The 20,159-nt window shown below is 44.3% G+C and overlaps 1 protein-coding gene across 1 annotated transcript in view; it reads left to right on the top strand.

Annotated features, from left to right (window-relative positions):
- Positions 1 to 20,159, top strand: part of wdr17 (WD repeat domain 17) — a 138,244-nt gene that overhangs the window by 42,840 nt on the left and 75,245 nt on the right. Inside the window, exons 14-17 of the mRNA XM_078266972.1 lie at positions 13,956 to 14,042; positions 14,314 to 14,463; positions 14,549 to 14,679; positions 16,297 to 16,422. Of these exons, the coding sequence (XP_078123098.1) occupies positions 13,956 to 14,042; positions 14,314 to 14,463; positions 14,549 to 14,679; positions 16,297 to 16,422 (494 nt within the window). The remainder of the gene's footprint in view (positions 1 to 13,955; positions 14,043 to 14,313; positions 14,464 to 14,548; positions 14,680 to 16,296; positions 16,423 to 20,159) is intronic.

Below are 20,159 nucleotides of genomic sequence, written 5' to 3'. Positions count from 1 at the left end.
TAAAGTATTTATTAATTTTTCAATTCTCTTTTTTTATACAAGCTGTTTTGTGATCAATATGTCGTCATTGTCCATACTGTTGGGCTACTTGTGTTCTTGATTGTCAAGTGTATGAGTCTATCCAATGTAGACTGAACAGGCCAACAGATATTTAAAAAAATATTTTAGTGTTTTATTTAGGGCTGTCAGCATTAACGCGCTGCGATTAACAGCCGAGCATAACGCGTTTATTTTTTTAAATCACATTAATCGCATGACGCCATTTATTAATTTATTTTCACTTCACTCGGCTTTGCGTCGTGCCTAACAGGCTACTATTTTGACCCTTTGCCGCACCTTTACTTATCATCAAGCTGCCATACTTCCTCGTAACACATCCTGCTGCTGCAGGCTGCAGGCATGATGGAGAAAGACAGCAGCAACGAAATTCTGAATGGTGCTTTTTATTTTCCAAAACTCCCAGACGGGTCGAAAGCCATATGCACATTGTGTACAGCCGAATTAAAATATCACCGAAGCACGTCAAGCTTGAGCTACCACCTACGAGCTAAGCATAGTACAGTTAACGTGACTCAGGTTGATGCTAGCAGGCTCAGGCAAAGCACTATTTTGGAGAGTGCTACTTGCCGACCTGTTGATGAAACCAAAGCCAAAAAAATTACAACCACTCTTGCAAAATGGGTAGCAACTAACTGCAGACCTGTCAGCATCGTAGAAGACTCAGGTCTTAAAGAAGTACTACGGTTGGCATGTTCTGAACCGTCTTATACATTGCCGTCGAGGGGGACAGCAGTTTCACGCATACACAACCTGTACGACACGGAGAAAGCAGCCCAACTGGAACTGCTGCAAAGGGATGCAAGGTGATCACTGGACGTCAGTGAGTAATCAAAGTTATTTAGGAGTTACTGCACACTATATTGACTCTAAATACAAATGTGTGACTAGATTCATAAATTTTTCTTTTGTTTACAGTAAATAAATAAATAATAAACAAATGCAAATCTTAAAGTCAAGTTCATAAAGTCACTTTCCTTGCATTCATTTGATTCCCAATCAAGATACACTGGTAAGAATTGCTTTCCATTGTTAATATGTACTTAAAAACAGTTCTGAAATCCAAAATAATAGAATTTAAATTTGTATTAATTAATACAATTAATCGTTTGAGAGCCCTAGTTTTATTAATTTGCACTATCCCCTTTGTAAGAGCCATTTTTGTGTATTTTGTGTAGGACACATATTGTCCACTAGGTGTCACTATTGTACTTTGAGTCACATGGACATGGTAGGTGATAGTGGGAAAAGAAAAAGAAAAAAATAATGTGTATGGATCTGTGTATGAATGTGTAATTGGGTATGCATGTGTATATGTGCCTATAAGTAGGCATGTATGTGTATACATGTATAAATAAGTGAATAATTTAATTGATTGTATATAACTAAAGTAGAAAAGTAACTTTTTCCTACTCCTTTTTGAACATGGAAACCCTTATTTGAATCATTTACAATAATTTTGAAAGCGGGTATCGCGTCCCGCGTGTTGCGTTTTGTTTCCCGTAGTCTTCCATATCACAACCGTCCCGTTATTGTCCCGCGTCTCCAGCGGCCGTCTCCCGGCGTGTGAGGCGCCCTTTCCCTGTAGTGTTTTTCCTAAACCCAACCTCCGCCATCCCGTTATTGTGGCGCGTCCCCAGCGGCCGTCTCCCGGCGTGTGAGGCGCCCTTTCCCTGTAGTGTTTTTCCTAAACCCAACCTCTGCCATCCCGTTATTGTGGCGTGTCCCCTGCGGCCATCTCCCGGCGTGTGAGGCACCCCGTCCCGTTATTGTCGCGCATCCCCAGCCGTACCCCGACGGCCGCCTCCCGGCATATGGGGCATCCTTTCCCCGTAGGGTATTTCGTGCTGGCCACCACGTAAAAAACGAGAAAAACGTCCCCGTGAACACGTATCAATAGATAAAAAATAACTTTTATTAATTACACGAACTGCCGTGAGACTGGGTTGGCTCTTGATGATCTTCAAATTGTGTGATTAAAGAAAGGGTGTTTATGGTTCTTTAATGGGTTTGCTACCTGATGATGAAAAGAAAAAGCATGACATGGTTCAAAGCAAAAATGATTAGTAATAATAAACTTATTTCTGATGAGAAAAGGTGGATAACAAGTTCTAAACAAAATGCATTTAAGGTTAACGATGATGATGATGATGATGATGATGATGTTGCAAATTGAGAGGACGGTGTTTCAAATGATGCAAGCAAACACACAAGCAAAAAGAGTGCGTGCCGTTGAAAATAAAGCACTGCTTCCTCTGTCAGAGTCAAGGAAGAGGCAGACAGAGCTGCACTGCTTTAAAGAAAATACAGGCTTTGGAAGAGCAAAAGCTAAAAAGGCAAAAAGAACAGCTGGAGCTGGAAGCTTTTGCTAGAAGCATCCACTGCTAAATTAGCAGTTTTACAGATATGCAAAGTGTTTCAAAAGCAGCATCAAACGCAATTAATTTCTACCTAAAAAGGCACACACACAAAAATGAACTGCAAATGAGCTGAATCCCATGGCAAAGGAGCCAGTACAGCAGAACAAACCGCAACCAAATAAGGCTTGGTCATTGCCAGCAACTAACCCAGCACCAAATGTTAAGCAGCCACAGGAGTCTAGTTGGCAACAAATGGCTCAACCACAAAAACGGGTTTATCCTCACAACTCACAACTGTACAGTTACATGGATGCACAAAAAAACTTTATAACCCTCTTTGCTTCATGCTCAGCCAGTTGAGAAAAGGCACCCTCCCCGGTGCAACATGCAGCCAGAGGACGAAAGTCAGCTCTATCTGTTCAATGCTCAACCAGTGGATGACAGGCATCTTGGAAATATTTGCACCATTATGCAAAGGAAAAATGAAATCACAAATGCCCTTGTTCAACAACAAAGTTTAATGGTATTGCAAGCAAGATATATTCCTCTAAATGATGGGGTTCCTCTTCAATATATCTAATTTTAAAGAGCATTTGAACAAGGTGTGGAGGAAAATGTCAGCAGTAGTGATTGCTTGTATTACCTAGAGCAGTTTACTAGAGGGCAGCCAAGGGAGCTGGTACATAGTTACCAACACATTGAAAATGATCAAGGTTATAAAAATCTGCTGCATTAACATTTTGGAAATAAATATAATGCTGCTGCATACATGGAAAAGGCTTTGGCTTGGCACTCAATAAACTTGGAAGATGTGAATGCATTACAAGCCTGTTCTGTTCCTGCGTTCATGTTGTAATGTCATGGAGAAGTTGCAGTATATGCAGGAGTTGGACATGCCAAACAACATGCTGTCTAAGTTGCCATTTAATTAAGAGAGTGATGGAGAACTGTTGCACATGACATTCTGGAAAAATCCAACCGTAGAGCTCTGTTTAAGGATTTGGTTTAATTCATTGAAAACCATATCAAAGGCCTCTCAGACTCTTTGGTGACATTCAGGACACACCATCTGGAAATGTGGTACCAAAGGTTGTCAACAAGTTGAATGCACAAACAGTAAACAGAATGAAAGGAAACAGCTTCTCCACCACCATTGCACCTGTGCAATCAGATGAGAGTTTCAGAGACTTAAAGGCGATTCTCATATGGTCATGGCTCTACAATTGAGTCTGTGTGTGTTGTGCTCAAAGTCACTGTTTGGAAGAATGTCAAAGGATCAAAAATAAGAAGCACTGAGATAAAATACACTTTCTCAAGGAGAAAGAGCTCTGCTTCGGTTGCTTATGTGCAGGGCAGAGGAGTTGTGACTGCAATGAGCGTTTGACCTGCAGCAGTTGTGGTCAGAACCATCCAAGTGTGCTTCATATTGACAGGAGAAATAAAGCCAACACAGACAAAGAACGTTCCAAAGAAACAGTCATATGCAACATCACAACACCTCATAAAACCTGTGGTCATAAAGGGGCCGGTAGGGATCGCTGTCTTCTTTTCATCTTTCCAGTACAAATCAAGTCCATCAAAGGAGACCGGATTATCAACACCTATGCATTTCTGGATTCTGGCAGTACTGCCACCTTCTATTCAGAACATCTCATGAAAAGACTCATCTGGCTGGTAGAATAATGCACTTTTTGCTGCAAATCATGGCACAGGAAAAGGTTGTGCCGGCATATGAGTGTTCCGACTTGGAAACATCTGGGTTGGAGAGCAACCTCTTCTATAATCTACCAGAATTCGTCACCAAAGAGAAAATGCCTGTCAGTGCAGACAACATCGTGACCGAAGGAGATTTGGCATAATGGCCATATTTGTCCATTGTTAAAATCTCCAGCATAAAGGCTAATGTGGACCTGTTGATTGGAAGCAATCATTAACAGCCGTGGGGACGGTCCATATGCTAAAAGGACAGCATTGGGCTGGGTTATTAATGGGCATTCTAAAGGTGGCGACAGCAACATACAAGCAACAAACAGTTGTCAACAGGATTTCTGTGTCAAGATAGGGAGATATGTTGAGTCAGCAGTATAATCATTATTTCAATAAGAGAGATACAGAAGAGAAAGGTCTATTAAGAGAAGCCACCAAAACATCCCAATGGCGACATGTTGGCTCCAAGGAAAACCCGGCAGATTACGCATCCAGAGATTTCATGCAGGGCCATAGGTGGTCCAGAGTTTTTGCATGGACCAGAAAAGGACTGGCCGGAAAATGTTGGGGAGACTGCAATAGGAGCAGATGACCTGGAAATCAAGAAGGAAGCCACAGTGAATGTTGTTAATGTGTACGACTCACCTGATGCTATCAATTGGCTAATAGTCTACTTTTCAGATAGGAGGAAGCTGAAAGTAAGTAGCAGTGGCCTGTTTCCTTAAGGTCAGAAAGGCTCTTTTGAAGATGAGTCACAGGAGGCGTGTGCAAGTAGCTCAAAGGCACCAAAAGAAACAAGGGCCAAAAGGGCAGCCTTTGTCGACAGAGGATCTTTTGGAGGCCGAGCCTGCCACTATTCAATACTGTCAGCCACAAAGATTTGCAGAGGAGATTTCTATGTTGTCAGCTGGGAAACCCACAGTGAACAGGCAGAGTGCTAAACAGGTTGGAACATATGTGGGCTCCTGAGAGTTGAAGGACGGTTGATAAAAGGCTCCTTGCCAGAGGAAATTAAATATCCACTCATCCTCTTAAAAGGATCAACACATAGCCACTCTCATCATCAGGCACATTCATCAACAGCTTGCCCATAGTGGCCGTACACTGTCCACGCTGAGGAGGAAGTACTGGGTTACAAGTGCCAACTGAGCTGTGAGGAAAATCATAACAGAATGTTCCTTCTGTAGAAGATACAACAGCAGAATGGTGGAGCAAAAGATGGATTTTTCCTGATCTTCCACCCATTTACTAAGGTTGGAATTGACTATTTTGGACCAATTGAGATGAGGAAAGAATGAGGCACAATCAAGTGCTATGGAGTGATATTCACCTGTGTGGCGAGCAGAACATCTGGAAGTGACAAAGTCTCTGGATACAGATGCATGCGTTAATGCTTCGTGTCATTTTATTGCTAGGAGAGGTCAAGTTGCTCACATCCAATCTGACAATGCAACAGACTTCAAAGGAGTGGAGAAAGAGCTAAGGGAGCCCCTGGCAACTCAAAATCACAGATTCAAGAGGTGTTGCAGCGACATGGAGTCAAGTTGTGTTTCAATCCTCCAGCAGGCTCACATAATAGTGGCGTCTGGGAGCGTGTAATCCACATGGTAAGAAGGATTCTCAGGTCTGTTTTTTGACAGCAGATATGTGTGAAGCTGAAGCCATTTTAAACGATAGGCCTATCACTAAGCTGTCAGATGATCCAAATGATCTTGAGCCACTAACTCCCAACCATATTCTCCTCATGAAATGAAAACCATCATTGCCACCTGAATTGTTTGAACCTTATGACCTGTAAAACAAAGATGGAAGCAAGTTCAGTACCTCTCTGGTATGGAAATGATGGGTACAAGAATATCTACCTTTGCTGCAGGAAAGGCAATCAAAAAAAGGAGAAATCTAAAACCAGGAAATCCCTCTGCCCCATGGCTTCTGGTTGCTTAGAGCGTTGGAGGCTTTCCAAGAAAAAAAATGGACTTGCTCGCTCAGTGCTTCTGCAGACAAAGTCTGGGGTCTTTGCATGGCCTGTGACTAAAATTTGCCTGCTACATAATTGTTTCTTTTTGCTCTTTACTTTATCAATGTTGGAATTGTAATGCCTTTAAGTTATTACAATCACGGGCCGGTATGTAATGTATTTTGTTTGCAGGACACATTATCTATGTGTCACTATTGTGCTTTGAGTCACATGTCTGTTTAGGTAGGAGCCTTTTAACAGGTAACAGGCTGTTACCGAATTTTCCACCAGGCTCATCTGTGCTGTGTGCCGATTGCGCGGTTTTATTTGAAGACCATTGTGATGAGCAATAAATGTCCATAAAACGCAACGAGCGCTATTGGAGTCTGTTATTTCAACTCTATGGAGCGGTTTATACAGCGAGCGCGTCAGCTTAGTCATTAGCCATTTGATATTAGCCCGTCTAACAGCCCCTCAGTGGCTTTAAGTTTTAGGCTTAGCCATTACACCCCTCTTAAATAAATTGAATTGAATTATTTTTGGAGTACCAACAGGCTACCGCAGGTAAGCAAGAAGCGAGTGGCTATGCTATCAAGAAACTTCTCAGTAAGCTTTTTGTCTCGTACATATATTACTTCACAGAAGCTGAATAAAATGAACCCAAATATGTCAGACTCGTGCGGGCATGGCTGTGGAGAAAGAGTTACTCCATTACATATATTATGGTACTGCACATAAATAAGAATATTTTGTCCAAAATATATTATGTGTAATATTAAACACGGATATTATTAGACACAGACCTCTCCGGCAAAACTAAAGGTGGAGGAATCTGTTTCTACATCAACAGCGGTTGGTGCAACGGCGTGACAGTGATCCAGCAGCATTGTTCTCCTGACCTGGAATCTTTCATCATAAACTGTAAGCCTTTTTATTCACCCCGTGAGTTCCATTCATTCATTCTGGTTGGTGTTTACATCCCACCGCAGGCCAAGGTGCAAGTCGCACAGCGCATGCTCGCCGACCAGATACTGTGTGTGGAGCGGACCATAGTTATTGTCCTTGGAGACTTTAACAAAGGAAACCTCACTCATATACTACCTAAATATAGACAGCATATTAAATGCCCGACCAGAGAGGAGAACATTCTGGATCACTGTTACACCACAGTCAGGGATGCTTATCACACCGTCCCCCGTGCTGCACTGGGACTATCTGACCACATCATGGTCCACCTGATCCCCGCCTACAGGCAGAAACTTAAGCTCTGCAAACCTGTAGTGAGGACATCAAGGAAGTGGACCAGTGTAGCTGTGGAGCATCTCCAGACATGTTTTGGACTCTACTGACTGGGATGTGTTCAGGACTGCTACCAACAGTCTGGATGAGTACACAGAGGCTGTGACGTCATACATCAGCTTCTGTGAGAACTGCTGTGTTCCATCATGCACCAGGGTGAGTTTCAACAATGACAAACCCTGGTTCACAGCCAAACTCAGAAGGTTAAGGTTGGATAAGGCAGAGGTGTTCAGGAGTGGGGACAAAGACAGACTTAAAGAACCAAAGTACAAGTTTAGCAAGGCGGTGAAAGAGGCTAAACAACGGTACTCTGAGAAACTCCAAAACCAGTTTTCAGCGAACGACTCTGCTTCTGTCTGGAGAGGGCTCAAACAGATCACCAGCTTCAAGCCCAAAGTCTCCCACTGCACCAACAACCGACGCCTAGCCAACGACCTTAACGGGTTCTACTGTCGCTTTGATGGACAATGGGTCAGTCCTGTAACCATCCCCTTCAACACCTCCCAACAAAGGGTCTTCCCTGATACCATCCCCCGCGACACCTCCCAACAGCTCCAGCTACAGTGCATCACCTCCACCTCCCCCACCTTAAAGGTCCCCCCCTCCACCTCCCCACCCACCTCAGTGACGACTCTCTCCATCAATGAGGAAGACGTCAACAGACTGTTCAGGAGACAGAATCCCAGGAAAGCTGCTGGACCGGATGCTGTCTCCCCATCCAGCTTGAAGCACTAAGCTAAGCTAAGCTTTCAATTGGTGTGTCGCATGGCTGTATATTTTGAAGATGTAATGCTTTAAAGTTATAAAAAACATTTATGAGTGGAGGTTACAGTGACGCCACAGCCACAAGGTGTACGGTACAGTGAACGTTAAGAGGTTTTAATACATTCTGTGTGTGTGTGTATGTGTATCCATCCATATTCATCCGCTTATCCGGGGTCGGGTCGCGGGGGTAGCAGCTACAGCAGGGGACCCCAAACTTCCCTTTCCCGGGCCACATTAACCAGCTCCGACTGGGGGATCCCGAGGCGTTCCCAGGCCAGGTTAGAGATATAATCCCTCCACCTAGTCCTGGGTCTCCCCCGAGGCCTCCTCCCAGCTGGACGTGCCTGGAACACCTCCCTAGGGAGGCGCCCAGGGGGCATCCTTACCAGATGCCCGAACCACCTCAACTGGCTCCTTTCGACGCAAAGGAGCAGCGGCTCTACTCCGAGCTCCTCACGGATAACTGAGCTTCTCACCCTATCTCTAAGGGAGACGCCAGCTACCCTCCTGAGGAAACCCATTTCGGCCGCTTGTACCCTGGATCTTGATCTTTCGGTCATGACCCAGCCTTCATGACCATAGGTGAGGGTAGGAACAAAAACTGACCGGTAGATTGAGAGCTTTGCCTTCTGGCTCAGCTCTCTTTTCGTCACAACGGTGCGATAAATTGAATGTAATACCGCACCTGCTGTGCCGATTCTCCAACCAATCTCCCGCTCCATTGTCCCCTCACTCGCGAACAAGACCCCAAGGTACTTGAACTCCTTCACTTGGGGTAAGGACTCATTCCCTACCTGGAGAAGGCACTCCATCGGTTTCCTGCTGAGAACCATGGCCTCCGATTTAGAGGTGCTGATCCTCATCCCAGCCGCTTCAGAACCGATCCAGTGAGTGCTGAAGGTCACAGGCCAATGATGCCATCAGGACCACATCATCTGCAAAAAGCAGCGACGAGATCCCCAGCCCACCAAACTGCAACCCCTCTCCACCCCGACTACGCCTCGATATCCTGTCCATAAATACTACAAACAGGATTGGTGACAAAGCGCAGCCCTGGCGGAGGCCAACTTTCACCTGAAACGAGTCTGACTTACTGCCGAGAACCCGGACACAGCTCTCGCTTTGGTCGTACAGAGATTGGATGGCCCTGAGAAGGGACCCCCTCACCCCGTACTCCCGCAGCACCTCCCACAGTATCTCCCGGGGCACCCGGTCATACACCTTCTCCAGATCCACAAAACACATGTAGACTGGTTGGGCATACTCCCAGGCTCCCTCCAGGATCCTTGCGAGAGTAAAGATCTGGTCCGTTGTTCCACGACCAGGACGGAATCCGCATTGTTCCTCTTCAACCTGAGATTCGACTATCGACCGAACCCTCCTTTCCAGCACCTTGGAGTAGACTTTACCGGGGAGGCTGAGAAGTGTGATACCCCTGTAATTGGCACACACCCTCTGGAACTCTGGTCCACCACCCCGGTCTGCCACTCCTTAGGCACCGTCCCAGACTTCTACGCAATGTTGAAGAGGCGTGTCAACCAAGACAACCCCTCCACACCCAGAGCTTTAAGCATTTCTGGACGGATCTCATCAATTCCTGGGGCTTTGCCACTGTGGAGTTGTTTAACTACCTCAGCAACCTCCACCAGGGAAATTGATGCCAATCCCCCCTCATCCTCCAGCTCTGCCTCTACCATAGAGGGCGTATTAGTCGGATTTAGGAGTTCCTCAAAGTGCTCCTTCCACCGCCCTATTACCTCCTCAGTTGAGGTCAACAGCGTCCCATCCTTACTGTACACAGCTTGGATGGTTCCCCGCTTCCCCCTCCTGAGGTGGTGAACGGTTTTCCAGAAGTACCTTGGTGCCGACCGAAAGTCCTTCTCCATGTCTTCTCCAAACTTCTCCAACACACGCTGCTTTGCCTCTTTCACGGCAGAGGCTGCAGCCCTTCGGGCCCTTCGGTACCTTGCAACTGCCTCCGGAGTCGTCTGGGATAACATATCCCGGCAAGACTCCTTCTTCAGTCGGACGGCTTCCCTGACCACCGGTGTCCACCACGGTGTTCGTGGGTTACCGCCCCTTGAGGCACCTAAGACCCTAAGACCACAGCTCCTCACCGCAGCTTCAGCAATGGAAACTTTGAACATTGTCCACTCGGGTTCAATGCCCCCAGCCTCCACAGGGATGCACGAAAAGCTCCGCCGGAGGTGTGAGTTGAAAGTCTGTCAGACAGGGGCCTCCTCCAGACGTTCCCAATTTACCCGCACTACCCGTTTGGGCTTACTAGGTCTGTCCAGAGTCTTCCCCCACCCCCTGACCCAACTCACCACCAGATGGTGATCGGTTGACAGCTCCGCCCCTCTCTTCACCCGAGTGTCCAAAACATACGGCCTCAGATCAGATGAAACGATTATAAAATTGATCATTGACCTTTGGCCTAGGGTGCTCTGGTACCAAGTACACTTATGAGCATCCCTATGTTCGAACATGGTGTTCGTTATAGACAATCCATGACTAGCACAGAAGTCCAACAACAAACAACCACTCTGGTTTAGATCAGGGAGGCCGTTCCTCCCAATCACGCCTCTCCATGTGTCTCCATCATTACCAACGTGCGTGTTGAAGTCCCCCAGCAGAACTATGGAGTCCCCGACTGGAGCCCCATGCAGGACTCCACTCAAGGTCTCCAAGAAGGCCGAATACTCCGAACTCTTGTTCGGTGCATATGCACAAACAACTGTCAGAGTTTTCCCCCCCACAACCCGCAGGCGTAGGGAGGCGACCCTCTTGTCCACCGGATTAAACTCCAACGTAGCGGCGCTCAGCCGGGGGCTTGTGAGTATCCCCACACCCGCCCGGCGCCTCACACCCTGGGCAACTCCGGAGAAGAAAAGAGTCCAACCCCTATCCAGGAGTATGGTTCCAGAACCAAGACTGTGCGTAGAGGTAAGCACCACCAGATCTAACCGGTAGCGCTCCACCTCCCGCACAAGTTCTGGCTCCTTCCCCCACAGAGAGGTGACATTCCACGTCCCCAGAACCAGCCTCTGCTGCCCGGGTCTGGTCCGTCGAGGCCCCTGACCTTCACTGCCACCCATGTGGCAGCGCACCCGACCCCAGCGGTTCCTCCCACAGGTGGTGGGCCCATGGGATGGAGAGATGTCCGCCACGTAGCTTTTTCGGGCTGTGCCCGGCCGGGCTCCGTGGCAAACCCGGCCGCCAGACGCTCGCTGACGAGCCCTCCATCTGGGCCTGGCTCCAGACGGGGGCCCCGGGCTTCCTCCAGGCAGGGTCACTTCATCCCTTCCTCGATGTTTCATAGGATTTTTTAACCATTCTTTGTCTGGCCCCTCACCTGAGACCACTTTGCCTTGGGAGACCCTACCAGGAGCACAAAGCTCCAGACAACACAGCCCTCAGGTTAATAGGGACACACAAACCTCTCCACCACGATAAGGTGATGGTTCCCGGAGAAGTGTGTGTATATATATATATATATATATATATATATATATATATATATATATACACACACATTTATTTTTACTTATATTGTTTGTTCTGTTTAACCTGTTTGTTGAACTTATTTTAGAGAATGTGTGACATGCACCTACAACACCAAAACAATGTGTAAAAAACGTACTTGGCAATAAAGCTTTTCTGATTCTGATTAAATAAGGAGGTATCACTATGCCCAGAAGTGTGTGAGCCAAAGTAGACGAACAGAAATCTGCAGTAACATGTCGCATACGTAGGTGCTGAATCAGCAAGAACCTTAACACCTTTTCTAAAATTCATATGTTCATCAATATAGAAACCTAGATATTTATGAGTCTGCAAAGTTCAGCTTGTGTGACCCAATTTTAAACCCATAGATGCCGCGAGTAGTTGACGGCAAGTGAATTATTTGTTTTTTTTTCTAAATAAATAAACTTTTTGTTCCAATAAGGTTTCCTATTAAATGTCTTTCTTGTAAAATTATAGTTGTCTCCAGCTTTAATATGACATTTTATGTCTTCTTTAATCAATTTACAAAGGCTGACATACCAATTATCTAGATTTTCTTATTCTCTATAACATGATGTATACAATTTGCAAGGGAAACAAGTAGTTGATTAAAATGATTTAAACGTTTCACTATTAGGACTCCTACACCATCAGTAATGTTAAAGGTGCTGACAGTAAAATATAGCTCTTTAGTCACTTCTAGTGGCAGTCATAGGAAACTACAACAACATGTACAAAATGAGTAGAGTACAAACTTACATGGTACTGTCCTGGCTAAACCAACCCTGGGAAAACTTGATTACTCTCGTTACGTCTAGGATTATGCCAGAGCTTGGTTACTCGTGCATTTGAAAACTGGAAAAACTAACCGCTTAGCAGCCCGACTGAAGTTAAGGGTTTGAGGCCTACCTGCAAATACATCAACTAATGCTACTGGACACATCTTCAGCGATGTTCCTGGAATCATTGGGTGTTTCGGGTTTTTCAACATCGTACACCCTCCTCCAGGCGACCCAGCTGAGGCTGATCAGACCCCAGCTTGTGTCCAGTTGGCGAATCTAGCTACTTTGCCCCCATGGATCTCCTCTCTTTAGCCATAGCCATCTCGAGGCTTTCTCTGCCGCTTCGGTGGTATTGTGGATGGCTCTTCTCCTCCTCACTCCATCAATGCCTAACACACTGAAGGCTCTGAACAGGGATCGGGCTGCAAAGCCGCTGCTTCCAACCTCTCTTGGGAGACACCTTGCTCTCCATCCGGCTTGTCGACACTCGCTGACCAGTCCCTCGTACTTGGCAAGCTTCTTTTCAAAGGTCTCTTCGAGGCGGTCTTCCCAAGGGACTGTTGGCTCCAACAGAACCACTTGTTTGGTGGATTCAGACAAGACAACAACATCTGGTCTTAAGGTGGTGGTCACAATGTGGTTGGGGAACTTGAGTTGCTGCTCCAGGTCCACCAACAGCTGCCAGTCTCTCGCAGTGGCCAGGATGCCTGCAGATGTTTTTGCAGCTGGTCTTGGCTGCTCTCCAGCTCTGATGAAGGTGATTGCTTTCTTGGAGGGGCCAGTCCTCACTTCAGTCCCAGCCTTTTAATCAGGAACACAATCCTTTCCTGCTGGCTCTCTCAATTAGTCTCTCCTCAAACTCCACATTTTCTCTTTTACAGCTGCTTTTCAGCCCTGTGAACTAGGTAGGCACACCCATCCCAGCCTGGTGGCCAATAGAACCTAACATGCTGGATTATGTAAGACAGTAGTTAAAGCTAAAGTTACTGGCCTCACATTCAGAGTTTGTGCTACACTCAATTTAAAACTAGAGGGGACCGATCTTTCCAGGCAGTGGCGCCTAGGCTGTGGATTGCTTTGCCTCCCTTTCTGCGTTGTGTGAATTCTGTTGAATCTTTTAAAAAGCAACTGAAGACTCTGCTCTTCAAGCAGGCTTTTAGTTAGTCAAGGGTTTGTTATGGTTGTTTATGGTTGTTTTCTATTTGTATTTAATTTTCTTGTATTTTAATTTGTTGTACTGTATTACATTTTATTGTGAAGCACTTTGTGATTTTTTTTTTAATCTGTGAAATGTGCTTTATAAATAAACTGTACTTACTTACTTACCTCCTGTTTAAACTGACAGCACAATAAGAGAATGTCTTTGTAAAATGTTGGTACATGTCTTGGCGTTGATGACATTTGCTAAGTCACATCAACAATAACAATAAATAGTTTATATTTATTTAGATCTCTGCCTGCTAAAAATCTCAGCACAATTTAAAATTAACATTTTTTTTTGTAAAATGTATTATTTTGTAGGTTCTTGGGATTATACAATCAGAGTGTGGGACACAAGAGATGGCACATGTCTAGATATAGTCTACGACCACGGAGCTGATGTCTATGGTAAGACAGAACTATAGGAAGAACAACCTGCTAGACTATTAATACAGTACAGTAGTACATTATGTGACGAATGAGGTTCTTCACTGAAAATGAAATAAAAACTTTTAGTTACATGGAAGTAAATTCATTCAATTTCAATATGAATGGGTGTAGTCTCAGATTGAATGCATCATATTGGTTTTAAAAAGGCATGGTATATTGCAGTCCGTTAGTTTGCTGAATTGTTATACATGATTGCCAACATCGAGTTTGTGTGTGTGTGTGTCTTTAGGTTTAACATGTCATCAGAGTCGTCCATTCACCATGGCCAGCTGTAGCAGAGACAGTACAGTGAGGCTGTGGTCTCTTACACCCCTCATCTCTCCACTGCCGCTAAATATCCTTACCAACCAGCCTTGGGAAAAGATAATAGGAAACACAGGTAAGAAAAGACTCCTGCTCTGTTCTATTTTATAGTGTTCTGTTCTAAAACCTCATTTAATTATGCTGGTTGTGTGTGTCTGCAGACACAGCTATGGTTCCGGGCTCACCACCACTGCTATGTGGTAAAGTGTCTCGAGACATCAAGCAGGAGTTGGATAAACTGAGCTTTGACATCAGGGCCAAGAAGCTCCGCTGGTTCTCTGAATGCTTTTCGGTACCTACATTCTGAATGCTTATTTATCATCGGTGATGTTATGTGATGATATACTCAAAGAAAACACAATAGTTTTTGGAATCTAATGGGGCTGGCTCAAAAATAATACAACTAGCAAATGAAGTCGCCTGCTGATTAGTAGGGATCATACCCACACGTCTTTACGCTGGGGAAAGCCTGACATGTCCGTTTACTTTGCTGATGTGCATTATTTAAAATATGATATGCTTATATGTGAATGCTAATGACATGATGTAATGATATGGCATCTAAACCAGTGTGATACCATCATTTGTTACCTGGGATTGACTGTTTTCCACGTCTGCATTTTCAGCAGTTCATCTTACAGTACGCAACACACAGTAGGATATGATTTTGCCTCAGATTGAGTGTACAAACATGTAATATGTTTCTGCTGCTAAACGTGTTTACACTTTACCTATGGCGTTAACTACATAGGACTTTGTTTTCATAATTAATTAAAAACTACTATATTCTGTGCCAAGCTGATATTAAATATTACATTACATAGAACTGGAAATCTAATCAGTTTACAAATGCATGGTATAAAACTGAATGTTTTTGCAAACCTAATTTGTTAAGGTTATGTTGCTGGCACAGTATATATTTAGATCAGTTTAGACCATTTGGTTGATTAATTGGGTGGAGGTTGCATGATAGAGGGGAAATGAGGGAGGATATTTCACACTCAAGTCTAGTCCATCCAGCTTCCGTAGCGCCTCCCTCATCTGGCCTTAATGTGCAATTCATGGCTTCTCCTCAAAAATCACTTAGCAGATACAAGTGATGTAATGTTTGAACAATAGCAAAACGTGTATAACAGCTTATTAAAGGTTACATGTATTTGATTTATTTGGTAATGAGTAGGAGCTTTCCTAATGTTCACATGTAAGGAGTTTTCATTGCTACGAACAAACATGCATGAGGCTCATTTGAACTGTTTGACTTTGGAATACAATTGAGGTAAGTCAACAAAAGGCTCTCTCTTGCATTCCCTTTATTAGATGTCTACTTAAAGAAAATGTAAATTAATGGCAAAAGTGAAGGCTTCTTATACGAACATGAAAATAAAGGTCCACCTTTTATTTTGGTTGAGATTAAAAGTCAATACATTACAGTCAGGTATTACACTTAAACACAAGCAGATATTAAGAATTTACTATTTTAATTTTAAAACAATAATTTCCAACCACTTTCTCTAATTCTTTTTTTCTTATTTTGCCATGAAAGCTTCATTCTTTTGTTGCTCCCTGCATGTGGTGGAACACTGCATCCACAACAGAGAAGGCAAAATAAAAGTATAATTTGTAGTATTGTTATTTACACAACAGAGTGATACACACATTTAAATAACCCTAAACAGCCTGCAGCACCTTATAGAATTAATCTAATATGTTCCATGTGTGCATCAGATCCTGCAAAACACTCAACAGCAGACACGTTTTGGTAGAGTCTTACATACAATTTTAAAATACTGCTTTAAAAATTAACATTGAACATAGTTTATTGTTATTATATATATTACTTGTTTTTTGTGTAAGTGTGCGTGCTGCGTGTGTTTCTGAACACATTTGTGTGTACTTTATCCTGTGCCAGCCTCCAAGAGGCAGCAGTAACCTGTGGGACTTGGTGTCAGTCATTAACGGCCAGGATGACTCACTGCTACCAGCCAGCTACAGCAAGGGAGTGATGCACATGAAACACCTGCTCAAGTTTAAAACGGTGAGTAGCTATGGTTCGCTGCAAGTTGTTGTCCCTTTAAACGTACAATATCTAACTTTCTGCCGCTAGGGGATGGATGGAATGGATGGTAAACACAGACTTTTGATGATGTTGGGAAATTGCGTGGAATTATGGGAGTTATAGTTTTTATTGTTAAACACCATCCCCGATTAGAATACATGTGTTCACGGATAAGTTTACCCATTCAAGTGTATTAACGTTACGTTTAGTAACGTTTATTCATGTCATTCTAATAAAATAGCTGCAGTTTCCCCAACATAATTATTTTTTCTTGATTCGATTTGTGTTGGTAGCTGACCAGTTAGCTAGTGAGCCAGCAAGCTAACATTAGCAAGCAGCTAAAACCACACTATCACAATATATTTCACATGTGAATGTCACCTTTTGGATGTTTTCAACACCGGGGCAGACAGGGTTTGTTGTAACGTTACTCAAGGAGGCTGAGAGACAGGTCGGCAAGGACGTTTGATGGCCGTAATCGGCAGCAGAAGATTTCCCAGCTGCCTGGAATTATCTCCCCCATTCACTTTGCTGTAATCTTAACTAGTTGTTTTGATGCTTAACCCACCTTTTGTCAGGTTAATTTATCTAACTGTAAAGACATTTTCGGCACAAACACCGGTAGCGCTAATGGAGATGTAGCTAACGTTATGGATGGACGCTGTTCTGACTCGGGTGCCTGGGTCTGATATGGTCTGTTTCCCAAGCACCTGGCACTGGAGTTAAGTGCTGGCCGGGTTCGTATTGCTGTATCCCGGGGCTGTTGTCAGTTGTCATCCTGACTGAAGTCTCTCTGCGCTGGGAGTGAAGCAGACCGACCAGGGTGTGCTAGCTGGCTAAATTAGCATTAGATTAGTTGTCTATCTATACAGCTAACGTTAACATTACTGGTGAACTTATTCGTGGGTTAGCCCAGTGCTGTTAACCGTGGTCAAAACAATCATACTAAAAATAACTTAAGCGTGTTGAACGATGTGGTAACCTCATAATGTTACCCACCAAGCATTAGCATTAACGTTAGCTACTTGTCAACCAGCACATTGTAGTAACGTTAAGCTGGATCGATATTGAAATGTATCAATAAATAAGGTCTCTGCTGTATTTCTAGCCGTTTCAAATCAAGGATCCTTCCTTAGTAGGACTGGTCCTTCCAAGTCAGGTCCTTCAGAGGCTAGGCAAGGCTCCTCCTTAGCAGTTGGAGAACACGTAAATGGAACAGGCTAGCGAGGGTGCGTCATTGCGTAATTACATCAGTGAAAAGGTCCAACAGTGGACAGCATCTTTACTGAGATGGAGCTGGAGTTGGTGAGGGAGCATCTGCGTCAGGCTGCCCGCAGGAGGAGGAGATTGATGTGTCACCTCTGCCGACAAAGACGTGGGATGGTAAGTAACGTTAAAACACGAATAAAGGGTGAATAAGTAACGTTACACTAATAGGCTAACTACTGCATGATTCGGCAATTTAATTTTTTACAACCGCTATTATGTTATTTCAATACATTTTAAACTCGAGGGAGTTAACGTTATTTGTCGTCACCGGTATGGAGAAAAATCTTAAATGCCATAGAGTAGGGTGTGCTTATACTTAACTACTATTACTTACTACTTTTACTTAACGTTACTATTATACTACCACTGCTCCCTTGAGGGATGGTTTAAATGCAGACAATGAATTTCACTACATGTACAGTATGTGTATGTGACAATAAAGTACCTTTACCTTTACCTTACTATTAGCTTTGCTGTTTTATGGTAGTTACGTAACGTTAAGTTTATTGACCAGTAACGTTCTAGATTTTAAAACAAATGCGGTGGTAAAATATGTGATCAACAAAAAAAAAAGGCTATATGAAGTAAAAATGACAAGGTGAACTGATGCTGTTAATGAACCTGTAAAAGGGAACAGGGTTAATCCCCCCCCCTGCAAATCAGTTTTGAGCCGATACATGTAATTGTTTAACACACAAACATATTAAACAAATGGCAAAACTGAAATCATACTTAAACCTTCCTCTATATGTTGCACAGGCTTGGCATTACTGTGCCATAAATGCCAGTACTGCAGCGGTACTATGAAGGGGAGGACACCCGCCCAGACTTCAGGCTGGACAGAGAGGCCATGTAGCAGAGAGGCCTGAAGACCGAGAGGCAGCATGGATGGGGCCAGACCCTGGAGACACCTACAGAGTTGTCTCCAGGGTCTTTGGAATGCCTCTTCCCACGGTCCACAGAGTTGTCCACAGGATGGTGGATGAGAGGGTGGCTGTGGTCACACAGGAGGAGCTCCAGATGGTCAGGGATGGTTTGCCAAGGCAGCAGGGGCAGTAGATGGCTGCCACACCCGCATAAAATGTCCTGGCGGCCCTGATGGTCACAACTACAACAACAAGAAGCTCTTCCCGTCCGTGGTGCTCCAGGCAGTCTGTGACCATCAGGATCGCTTTATTGACAGCTTTGTGGGTTACCCAGGAAGTGTGCATGATGCACGCATCCTAAAGAACAGCCCCATCTACACTAGGGGGACTTACCCTCCACCTGGCTATTTTCTCCTAACTGATGGTGGCTACCCATTTCTACAGGAACCCCTGGCTCTTATCACACCATATAAGAGGCATGGCAGAACAACGGTTTAATTATCATCATTCCAGAGATTGCACATAAATTGCCTTTGGAATGATGAAAACCCACTTCAGGTGCATATTTCTAGAACATCTCTAAGGTAATAAATCATTGCAATATTTCTGTAGTGAAAACATCTTCTGTGTTAATGTTTTTTCATATCTCAACAAAAGTCTTTTGCTTTGCCTTTTACACAGGTGGTGACAGCGTGTGTGATTCAACCCGGTCTCACGCCAGTTCGTAAATAGTCACGTTATTTTTATTTATTGATACGTGTAAAGGTCACGATTTTCTCGTTTATTTCGTATTCAGGACACGAATTTCGACCGTTACCATTTCACGAACTGCCATGGGGAAATTAAACGCCACACGCCGGCGACAACAACAGGATGAACCGACAGACTGCCACACACGGCCACAACAGGGAAATTAAACGCCACACACCCACACGGGGATGCGGTCCCCGGGCGCAGGGACACGATCCTCTGTCTCTGTGGCACGCCACAACGGGGACATGAAACGCCACAACAGGACGGTTGAGGTTAGGAAAAAAAAGAACTGGGAAAGGAACTGCAACACGCAGGACGCGAACCACGGTCTCTGGGGTGAAAGTCCTGTGTTGATAGTTTGTTTTGTGATCACAAAATATGCTTCCCATTTAAATACATTCAATTAAAATTCGTAATCACTACACAAAAAAAACAATATATCACAAATATGTTTTTTTCAAATCAATAGATTCAATAACGTGACCATTTCACGAACTGCCATGAGACTGGGCTGTGTGATTATACACAACATTTGTGTTGGTGTTGGGGATGAGCTGGAAGAGGCTGTGGAGGATGACAACCAGCCACCTGTGGAGCGTGATGGTGGGGAGAGCCAGAGTGGAGGTGCTTGGCGGGCTGTGCTGATGAACGAGGTGTCTGCACTGCATGAAGCACCTCTTGACCACGACTATTTTTCCCAGGTGAATAATTAAAAGTGTGGAAGATAACCTGCTGAGCTTACATCCAAGTACATAAAAGAAAGTTTGTTGTTTCTATGACTATTAAGACAAATAACATACCTCAAAGTTACCAGCTGCCAATTATCCT

This window comes from Sander vitreus, chromosome 2, assembly GCF_031162955.1.
Source record: "Sander vitreus isolate 19-12246 chromosome 2, sanVit1, whole genome shotgun sequence".
Classification (NCBI taxonomy): domain Eukaryota; kingdom Metazoa; phylum Chordata; class Actinopteri; order Perciformes; family Percidae; genus Sander; species Sander vitreus.
Note: the sequence above shows the minus strand (reverse complement) of the source record. Positions and strands in the feature narration are given on the sequence as shown.